General features: G+C 40.0%; 1 protein-coding gene across 4 annotated transcripts; it reads left to right on the top strand.

Annotated features, from left to right (window-relative positions):
- The first annotated feature begins 1,422 nt into the window (after positions 1-1,422).
- Positions 1,423-10,660, top strand: LOC311490317 (uncharacterized protein). 4 transcript variants are annotated; one of them, XM_084547746.1, is made up of 8 exons: positions 1,423-1,712; positions 2,248-2,310; positions 3,876-3,911; positions 6,530-6,594; positions 6,683-7,664; positions 7,782-7,949; positions 8,178-8,273; positions 8,973-10,660. In XM_084547746.1, exons 5-8 carry the CDS (start codon positions 6,702-6,704, stop codon positions 9,285-9,287), a joined length of 1,542 nt encoding a protein of 513 aa, XP_084403872.1. In that variant the 5' UTR covers positions 1,423-1,712; positions 2,248-2,310; positions 3,876-3,911; positions 6,530-6,594; positions 6,683-6,701; the 3' UTR covers positions 9,288-10,660. The 4 variants fall into 4 exon arrangements, with proteins under 4 accessions (XP_084403872.1, XP_084403870.1, XP_084403871.1 ...); XM_084547744.1 differs by having other exon boundaries at positions 6,525-6,594; XM_084547745.1 differs by having other exon boundaries at positions 6,530-7,664.
- Positions 10,661-11,292: the final 632 nt, after the last annotated feature.

Raw genomic sequence — 11,292 nt, 5'->3', positions numbered from 1 at the left:
CACCCCCACCCCATAGCAATGACACTCCTTGATGGCAGAAGCCATCCCCAGCAGGATGCAGCCTGACACAGACACACACACAAAAACAGTTTATGAACAACTCAAAAACCTGAAAAACAGCACAAGGTGTTGACCTGGCCTCCAAATTCACTAGATCCCAAACTGATCAAGTATCTGTGGGATGCACTGGATCCAAGCCTGATCCACAGACGCCCCTCCCCTCAACCCATAGGACCCAAAGGCCCCCACTAACAACATCCTGTTGCCAGACACCACAGGACACCCTCAGAAGGCCCATGTCCATTCTCTGATGAGTCACAACCGTTTTGGAGGCACAGGGGAGACTTACACAATATTAGGAAGGTGGTTTTAATGTTATGCCTGGTCTGTGTATCTCCAAACTTAGGAACATACAATGATCTGCACGGCGGTTATTTTGTCTGAATTTAGCCTTAAAGTTGACCTCCTATAGATAGTTGCATGTAAACATCTCCTGTTTGGTTTCACTAAAATAATTTTTGTTGTTTTGCCATGGAGTTGGAAGGATCAACATGCAGTCTGTGTGGAAACCTTAACCGAACTTGACCTAGACAGAAGGAATATTAAACCTAGATAGGAGGAACAGAACTCACAAGCAACCCAACGGTACATGCAGTGAGCCAGATGCAAATATCTGATGATGCACACATTAACTCAAAAGCAAAAGTCCAAAAGACCCTGCACGAGCTGCCACTTATGTAACGGCCCAGCCTGAGGGCCACAACACAATGTAACAATGCGTCTGTAATCCTAATCAAACTAAAGAATACTATTATTCTGAAATGACCTGTTCTTTATGATGCATGCTTTAACTAACTTTTGACATTTTTAAAATATAATATTTAGTTGATAATGTCCTTGTAGTTTAATATACAATTTGACTTGTTGTATTGTTGTTTTTATCTGACTACTCTTCTGCTGCTGATTGCTGGGAATGCATTTAGCAGAGTGGCAGACACATTGAGATCTTGACCTAACCTCAGAATTAAAAGTAAAAGTCCTGCATTAAAAATGTATTAGAAAGTAAAATGTTTCCAAAAGAAAGCCCGGAACGGTGGTCATTATTACTCATGTTAGTGTTGTACTGTTACTGTTGTCATTATGCAAATGTATCATTAGTAGTTATGCGACAACATGTAAGCAGCATGTTATGTTGCAGCTGGTCAAAGTGGAGTAAATTAGCCGATTAAGTGGATGAGCATCTGCAAATGGATTGTATTTAATATGAAGTACTGTATCTGGAAAGTAACTGCACATGTTAAATAAATATATGTTATATGATGAAGCAAAAAAAAAAGCTACAGTATCTCACAGTTGTTTACCTTCTCCCGTCATAGGCTATAAAAACGTTGGGAAGTACATGCTCCTTACACTGTAAACCCGAACAGTACAACAAACTCATAACTATTACCGGCAACTAAATCAAAGTGGGGTAATTAGTTAACCCGACACTGAAACATTAAGTATTCTGAACGAATAATAGCGTTTTGATTTCACAGGGATAAGTATGTTTAAGTGAACACCGTCACTTAACTTGAAACGTTTAGGTTAACAGGCGTACGTGAGGGGACGTGACGTCTGACGTCACTACATCCAACTGTTCAGGGCACGCATTCAGAAAATTCAAGATGGCTGGACCTTAGCGAGGGATGCGACCGGAGCGAAGAAAGGAGGTAAAACATTCATATTAATCAAAAAACCTGCACAACAACGCACATTTGTTGCTGTGCTGTTGTAAAATTGTCTTTTATCTGTGTTTTGTGTTCCGGGGGACCCTGATTTCAGGATTTGAAAGTTTTGCGCGCGCGACGGTGTAACTTAACGTAACGTTACAAAAGTTCAGCAAAAGTTCAATACAGCCTAGTTTTGTTAAACGATGTGAACGTGTGTAATGAAGTTACATGCTGCGATACTAGACTTATTTCCGACTGGTTTAAACTGAAGCGTACTTTGTAATTATCGTCAGTGTCGCTACTCAGCCCAGGTCGCTAACGTTACGTTACTTCGTTATTTCGTTACAACAACGTAACGTTAAGGGCAGTGGAAAGAGCCGTTCTTTGCCTTGAAAAAATATGCAGAGGACGACTTGTTTCAAATATTCGTGAGATGTTTGAATAAAGGCAGCTGCTACATATGTGAATGTTTTTTTTTTATCAGACATTGCAAAAATGCACTAAACATAGGTTTGTGCTCTCTCTTATGTTATAGTGCCAGAGCGGTTTTGTCATCCTGAGCAACCCTGAGCAACAGACAGCGTTGGTGAATTTTTTGGTAAGTATTTGTTTATTTAAAAACACTAGGGGTGTAACGGTACATGTATTCGTATTGAACCGATTCGGTACGGGGCGTTCGGTTCGGGCCAGCGCGGAGAACGATTTAGGGAGCCATTTTTTTTTTCCACTTCGGTGCCTCACTGTCTCTTCTCCCCCATGTGTTGTGCGTGTGCTCTGCAGATGCTGCAGAGCCAATGTGTTTTTTTTTCTTCGGTGCCTCACTGTCTCCTCTCCCTGACACTCTCCCTCGTGCCATGCCTGCTCTCACACATCTTGACCAATCACGTTCGGCTTTCAATTAAAAAAGTGGAGGAAAAAAGCAACTTTTTTTTCTCCACTTTTTTTGCATGAAAGCTGAAAATGTTTTAAACTTTATATAGTTTTTATACTTTTAATAATTAATCATTTATTTTGTAGACTTTGTTCAAGTGGCACTTGCGTTTGAAATAGTTAAAAGTTTGCCTAATTATGTCTTTATTTTTATGTTGTATAATTTATTTTGTGGCATTTTTTCAAGGTTGAGTGTGTTTGTAAAATAAAGCCATAAAGGATAAATATTTGATGTCATGTATGTATTTTACATTAGTAATTTATTTTTTCAGGCAGTTTTGCATTATTTTGGGTGATAAATTAGTTAGTAAGTTTTATTTATATAGCACATTTTTACACAGCATGCACTGACCAAAGTGCTTTACAATGTCAAAAATAAAAATATAATAACATTTAAAAATATAAAAATAATAATAACAGCAATAATATCATTATTATAATAATAATAATAATAATAATAATAATAATAATAATAATAATAATAATAATAAAACCAATTAATAAAATGCGAGGAGCCGTCTGGGAGCCGAAAGAGCCGGCTCCTTATAGTAAGCAGAGCCAAAAGAACCGGCTCTCCAAAAAGAGACGAAATTCCCATCACTAGGAGTGGAGATGGGGGCTGTGGCTCCTATCTCCTCTCTGTCTGTCTGCCTGTCCCTCTGTCCGTGCGTCCGTCTCCCTCTCTCTCTCTGTCTGTGTTGCGCACCGAGCTCCAGCAGCTGTGGATCAGCTGCAGACGCGCCGCCAATAGCAGGCACATGTCGCTGCTGTGTTGACACTACGTGCCGTCGTGATGTTATTCATTCATTTATTTAATCATTTGCGGCCGAATGGTTGCATCTTCAGGCAGCCGCTGTGGCATTTGCCCACATTGCCCTGTGGTCAGTCCGTCACTGGCTTCAACTGTTAGTGCTGCACTTTACATGTGTAAAAAAAAAAAAAATTGTATCAGGGACAGTGTACTTACAACATAACATTAGTAGGTGAGTAAAATAATTAGATTTGACTAAAACATGTAAATTTGGTTTAGAAAAATTCCTAATAAACAAGCAAATTTATGTTTTGCATTTGGTTGTCTTACTGTACTGAAAATGAACCGAACCGAGACCTCAAAACCGAGGTACATACCGAACCGTGACTTTTGTGTATCGTTACACCCCTAAAAAACACCTTTGGTTATGACGTTCATCATGATTTGGAAATTAATTACATGTGTTTATTCTCTCCCTGCAGGATTTGTGTGACCTCTTCTGCCCACCCCAGTTCACGGTAAATGGATTGGAAGTGCAAGTTGTGCTCTGTATCCTTGGAGACACGTGCAAAGTTATTTAGGCATTATCAATTGCACCATAACCACTTCTCAAGAGTCAGCCCTCTACCATGTTTGTACAGTGACTGCATTTGTACTTTCCAGTCATTTAATGCAGTTAAAGCTCATTTGTCACGGTGTCATAGTGATACAGGCAGAATAAATTTGGCTGATGGTTCACAGTCAGGAAGTGCATTTTTTACATGTCCCTTGTGTGGCACCAAGCAGCCATTTTCTGAGGCATCACTATTTTCTCATTTAAGGGGGCATTTAAGAAATCATGAAGTGGTAGTATGCCCATACAATAACTGCAGTTACAGTACAAATGCATACTCGTCCTTCAATGCACACAAAAGCCGAAACCATGCAGACAGTTCAGATTTTGATACAAATATTGTATGTTCAGAAAAGAATGGTACGCCTGGTGAAAATGTTGAGGAGGGACCTGCTCAGTGTGAGAGCTCAGACACCTTTGACTCTGTTGAGCTAGAGAGTCAGTGTGACACAGACACTTTAAGAGCGCAGCTGCACCAAAGTTTAGCATCGCTATTCTTAAAGATGAAAACAATTCTTCATGTGTCTGACTTGGCGACTCAGGACATAGTGGAGAATCTGACACAAATCTTTTCCCTGTCCCAGCCTCTAGTCAAACAATCTCTTAGAGAAGTCTTAGAACATCATGACATCTCTGTCAGTGAAAATACTCTCGATGACATAGTTACTGCTGTTCTGGAAAGCAACATTCTTGTAAACGCCACAGCTAAAGGTAGAGAGTTATCTACAACTAAAAGAAGGAAAACATTTGTTGAGAAAAACTACCCTGTGGTGAAGCCTGTAGAGTATGTGCTGGACCCAGGATACACAGCAGTCTATGTTCCTGTTCTTGACATGATTCAGAAAATGTTCAAACATACAGACATTCTGGACAAAATTCTAGAAACAAAGATGTCACAGGAAGGTCATTTCATGAGCCACCAAGATGGCTCATACTATAAAGAGAATGAATTATTCTCTTCCTCAGATGATCTAAAGCTACCACTCATTTTGTACATTGATGATCTGGAAATAGCAAACCCACTTGGAACATCACGGAAGATACATAAACTATGTTCAGTCTACTGGGTATTAGCTGATCTGCCGAGTAAATATAGATCATCATTGCATGTGCTTCAGTTAGCAGCATTATGTAAGGTGTCTGACGTTCAGCGGGTTGGATATGAAAGACTGTTTGCTCCTCTTTTGCGAGACATCCAAACTCTTGAGCAAGATGGTGTTTTTATTGAGTCCATCGGTAAAGCCATAAAGGGAACAGTCTTGGTTGTCGTGGCTGATAATCTTGCAGCTCATGCATTAGCAGGATTTACCAAGTGTTTCAGAGCTCAGTATGTGTGTAGATTCTGCACAGCTACCAGAGACCAAATTCAGGCTCATGATGTTGGGAGTGGAGAATTCAGTATGCGGACAAAAGCCAGTCATGATGTTGATGTTGATGCTGCACTGCATGGGGTTGGTCAGAGTGGTGTTCAGGGAGGCTGTGTTCTGAGGCAGGGTCTACAGTATTTTCATACAGTCACAGGCTTCCCACCAGATGTCCTGCACGATCTTCTTGAGGGCATTGTGCCCGTAGAGCTGGCCCTGTGTATTGGGAAAATGATACATCATAAATACTTCACCCTGGAGTATTTAAACAGAAAAATTGTCTCATTCCCATACAAGCATGCAGACAAGGTTGACAGACCTCAGCCTATCCCAAAGACCTTCACTGTGAAGAAATCAATTGGTGGCAATGGCCATGAAAATGCTACTTTGCTCAGACTGCTTCCATTGATCATTGGTAGTAAAGTTCCAGAAGAGGATGGAGCATGGAGTGTACTCATGGATTTGAAAGAGATAGTAGAGCTGATGATTTGCCCAGTGTTTACAGATGAATCCATCCAGTATTTGCAAATGAAGACACAGGACCATAGACACCTGCTGCAGGAAGTTTTTCCTGATTTCACACTCAGACCAAAGCATCACTACACTGAGCATTACGCTGACCTCATACGTTGTTTTGGACCTCTTGTCCACTTGTGGACGATGAGATTTGAGGGAAAGCACTGCTTTTTCAAGCGCGTTGTACATGACACACAAAACTTCAAGAATGTTTTGAAAACACTTGCAAACAGACACCAACACATGATGGCATACTCTCTCAGTGCCCCATCCTTCTTCAAACCTCACCAGCAGACATCTAGTGTCTCATCTGTGATGGTATCAGGGCTTCCTGATGTTGCAAAGGCATATGTCGAACACATGACAGACAGCAACATGATTTACAGCACATCAGTTGTCAGTGTTGATGGAACTGATTATGGCGTGGAGATGTTTGTGTCTGTGGGACAGGAGGGAGGTTTGCCTCAGTTCAGCAAAATTGAACAGATTCTCCTTGTTGATAACCAGATCGTCTTTCTTTGCAAGACACACACATCATATTACATTGAGCATCTGAGATCTTATGAACTTTCACCAGGGAACTTGGCTGTCCACCTTTTAAAAGAGCTCAATGACACTTTGCCTCTCTCTGCATACAGAACAGATGGAAGACTGCTCTTAACACCAAAACGGTTCATATTACTAGACTGACATCTCAGCTCATTTAAGGTAAATGGCTAATATGGTAACTTTATTCAAAGATCATTCTTAATCACAATCACACTAACTCTATTTACTGTTTTTTTTGTTGTTGCAGTACATCAACACATCAAGATATGGCTGCTCCGCAGAAATTTGTGCTCCGTGTATGTGTTGAAACAGATGTTGCCATGAAGCTCATCCTCACCGAGCGACCACAGTCAGTAGAAGAGCTCAAGAATATAATGCAAGAGAAGTTTAAGCCAAGGCTGGACTGTGAATTTACCCTTCAATATGAAGATCCTGACTTCGATGGACAGCTCAGTGTTCTTATGGATATTCAGGAGCTCCCTGAAAAAGGAACACTGAAAGTGGTGAGACCTGAAAGCGATGTATCCTCCACTGGAAGCTCCGACACAGACATACTCCCACATGTGCCTTTAAGACAGCGTCAGAAAAACTGGCCAGATTGTTTCCCTGTGCCAACTTTTTCTTATGAAGTTGAGCATGTATGTGCACAGGGAAATGCTGCCTTTGAAAGTTCTGGGAAGACAGTGAAATTAACAAGAGCCCAAAAACACAATATCCTGGAAAACATGGCTGAAACAATGTACAACTTCAAGCCATATCCACATGACAAGGAAGTGGGTATGGCTGCTGAAGCTCTAGTAGCAGCTCATCCATGCCTCCGAGAACATGGGAGTAAGAATGGATGGTATGGATGGAAGGTGGCCTTGAAGTTCAAGATGGGGAATTTTCGCACTAAGTTGGCCAGATCTGGTTGTGCAGAGGTCTCCATCAATGCAGGCAAGAGAAGCCAAACCAATCCTGAAAATGATCATCCTCATTCCAACATCAAAAGAGCCAGAAGAGCCGAAGTTAATTTCCTACCCAACTTCCCCAGGGGAGAGAATGAGGCAACCTTGGAGGAAATGAGAGTACAAATCGTACAAGAGACTGAAAAGACCGAGAGAGACCAGATACTGATAGAAAAGCTCATGCACACAACCTTTGCCCTTCGCCGCCAACACATTGTTCAAGGAAGTCCACAGGTGCAGGAATTCCTGGAGAAATGGCCAGCGTTGCGAATTCAGTCACAGGTAAATATATAGTATGTTTTAATTAGTAATAGTTAATAAAAGTTATTGATAGTTAACATTTCATGTCGTAGATATCAACTCAACATTGTTTTTACACCTAAATATTTGTGTGTACAGGTGTTTGCAGAGTTCCATCGCATCACAAACGTGAATCTACGCAACCAGTTTTACTGTGAACTTGACCGATACACACCAAAGCTTGTTGCACTGTATCGACAGAAGTCCTCAAGGACTGGAAAGGGAGCAGAGGCACTGCGAGAGATGCTGAGAATTTATGACTTGGAGGTAAGTTTATGTTTGACTTTTCCATGGGGACAATGCTGATCATATAATGTGTTGTCATTACAGATTACAGATGCCTTGATAGTCAGTCATCCTGCTGAATCATAGATAGATTACTATTTTCAACATGACTGCATAACTTCATAACTGAAGCATTACATTGTTATACCAGTGACACGGACTGGGCATGCTGGCAAAAATATTTCTATAAAGATTTTTTTCTCAATCTAGGAAGAACATGACATCAACATGCGACGCACTCTGGCTCTTCGCGCGCTTCCAGTGTATCTCCGGGAGGATGACACTGAATTCTACAAAACCTTTAATGTAAGTATTAGGGTTTCAGACAGGTATCTGCTAGTCACACACAGCCCCCACCCCTCCCCTACACATATTGTCTCTGCAGCCAGAGCTGCTTCACTCTCGCACACACAGTGATTAATCTCTGTTTAGCTTGACTCTAGCTCATGTTACTCTCTTCAGTACTCTTCAGTTTTCTTCAGCTCGCCTCTAAGTTTCTATGATATTTAGAGTTACTTAGGCTTCAATCTGCCTCCTCATGCTCCACTCCAGTATCATATTTCTACAGCAATAAGTACATATTACATAATATGTGATTATAATTTTTTTTATGTTGATTGCCCTGCTAATGATCAATAGGATTGGTTTTCACTTTCAGCATGTGTAAATACAGTAGATAGTAGCAACAAATTTCTAGTGAAGGTGATTCAGATCCATGCATGTAGCCATGTAACTTGAGCCCTCCACTGTATCTAGAATATGACAGACTGAGACCCAGCATCTGATAAAATGACAGTTTCAGTCAGATGTGGAGAGGAGAGAAGAGGATAGAGGAGAGGATATAGGAGAGTTGAGGGAGAGAAGAGGGGAAGGAACGATGATATTTAAGTTACTTGGTTAACTTGTTATGAAAGGAATAATATACCGTATTTTGGCTCTATAAACAAGGATTGTGTTACATCCCTCTGGATTGGTCGTTATAATTAATTTTCTTGTGTTTTGCAGGGTGAAGATGAGATGGAGACCACTGACACACCGCTAGCGCTCCTCTCTGTGGTCCCTGACTCCACTGGTTCCATCAGCTTCAGCCCTGAGAGCATATCCATTGTGATAGAGGATGAAGTTGTTATGAGCGAGCTTCCCAGGTTGGCTGATGCATTTGTGGTGCTGCTTGGTTTAATCTATGCATTACACTTGGATTATCCAAAGAAACTCACTCACACATTCACATTCGTCCAGAAAGTGCTGATGTGTCTGGATGATAACAAACCATTGAAACCATGCCTACTCTCCCTGAAAAATGATTTGTTAAAGGAATAAACAAGCTGAAAAAGGGATGCCCGACTGAGCAGGCATGCACAAATGTAATTAATATCAGCAACATTAGTACAGCCATGTTGTTCTGTTGCTCATTCTTAAATGTGTTTGATAGTATAGACTGTTAAAACGTGGAAAGCACTGTTAAAAGCTTTTTGTGTATGCCCAGTGGGCTTTCTTTAAGTTAAGCATGAGATTTTTTGTTTACTTTATTGTACTGCCTCCTTGACCTCATTGATCAGTATGCCCTCATTTTTAAAGGGATAGTTTACCCAAAATTGAAATTTCACTCATTATCTACTCACCCTCATGTCAACTAAGGGCTGGGAGAAGTTTCAGAGTCCTCCGTGGTTTCTCTGAGTTACAGGGGGTCTCGGTGTAGCAGTGCATGTCCATATAACGATTGCAAATGGATACCAACTGTCTTTGTAACAAAAGGACACACCAAATACCTGCATGTTACTCGTATGTAACGTCCGTTTTGTATTGAAGCCCCAAGATGCAAAATTTGTCCCAAAAAAATTGAATAAGTCTATATTTCAAACTTGTTTTGTCGCGAAAGCTTTTCGAAGCTGGACCCTGGTTCGTCCAAATTTGACAGACCAGGAAGAGGAGCTTCTGCGACAAAACAAGCTTGAAATATAGAATAGTTAAATTTTTTTTCCCAGAACAATTTCTCATTTCAGGGCTTCAATACAAGACGGACATTACATACGAGCAGTATGGAGGTATTTGGATGTTTTTTGGTGTGTCTTTTTGTTATGAAGACAGTTGGTTTCCATTTGCAACTGTTGTATGGACATGCACTGCTACAGCCAAACCCCCTGTAACTCAGAGAAGCCACGGATAACTCTGAAACTTCTCCCAGCCCTTAGTCGACATGAGGGTGAGTAGATAATGAGTGAAATTTCAATTTTGGGCGAACTATCCTTTTAATGGCCATTCAGTTATTTATTTCAATTATATTTTCTTTTATTTATTGTATTTTATTCTGTTTTATTTGGTATGTTTTTGATTTTCCTCATTTGCACAAATTTAGATATCTATGCTGCTGCTTTTATAAGATATTTTTATTATTATTTGAGGAAATACAGTGCAGAGATGGGGAAGTTTGCTCATTCCAAATTATTCAAAATAGGCAGCTAAATATATATGTGTAAAAAAAATAATGTTTGACTCCAGGTGTTGCACTTTAATGTTATTTGACATTTCACAGTTTTACTAAGCCTGATATATTGTTCTGAAAAGAAAAAATGTTTAAATGGAACAGTTGTTAATGCCTTTTTAAAAGGTCGGTTTTAAGGTGCTGTTTTATACACTAATAAATTATTGCAATTCTGAGGAACACTTTAGTCAAGAACCTTTTTTTGCATGGATGGTGGAGGGGGAGTGGGGGGGGGGGGGGTACAAAACACATCTCTCTGAAAACAGGGCGTCTTGTACATTTTTAAGTTGGCAAGTCATAAATATATTAACTTCATTAAGGTGTAATATTTTGAGTAGATAGAATTGATATAATATACATTGTTTTCAGTTAGTTTTTTCAAGTCCATGTGATTCACTTTTTATAAGTATATTCAGTCAAATAATTTAAGTATGAAGAAGACATAAATATTAAGTTAAGGAAATTTAAAAAATATATCAACCTTAAAATATAAATTAAGTCACGTGACAAAATATTTTTTAAGTATAGTGTAACTCAAAAAATTTATCACAATAACTTAAAAGTTCTTACGTAATCAGTTACGACAAAAATTTTGAGTTTTCTGAACTTATTCGGGTTTACAGTGTACCTCTCCATCTGTTCTCTCCACAGGAAGGCTTTCAAGCTTGTTTTTGAACATTGTTCGCCTTTACAGCTGGTGGGAACAATCAAACTGTTCCAGCAGACAATCCACAGACTGGCATTTGAAGATTTCCTCTGTCGGCTGCTGCACTGTTTTGTGTTTGTAATGTAAGTTGTCAGATTGCCACTGGGACACTGTTTGTTACTTTCCATTACAGTGCC

Source organism: Chelon labrosus (assembly GCF_963514085.1).
Source record: "Chelon labrosus genome assembly, chromosome: 7".
NCBI classification, from domain to species: domain Eukaryota; kingdom Metazoa; phylum Chordata; class Actinopteri; order Mugiliformes; family Mugilidae; genus Chelon; species Chelon labrosus.
The sequence above is the reverse complement of the archived record's forward strand: the minus strand, read 5'-3'. Positions and strand labels throughout refer to the sequence as shown.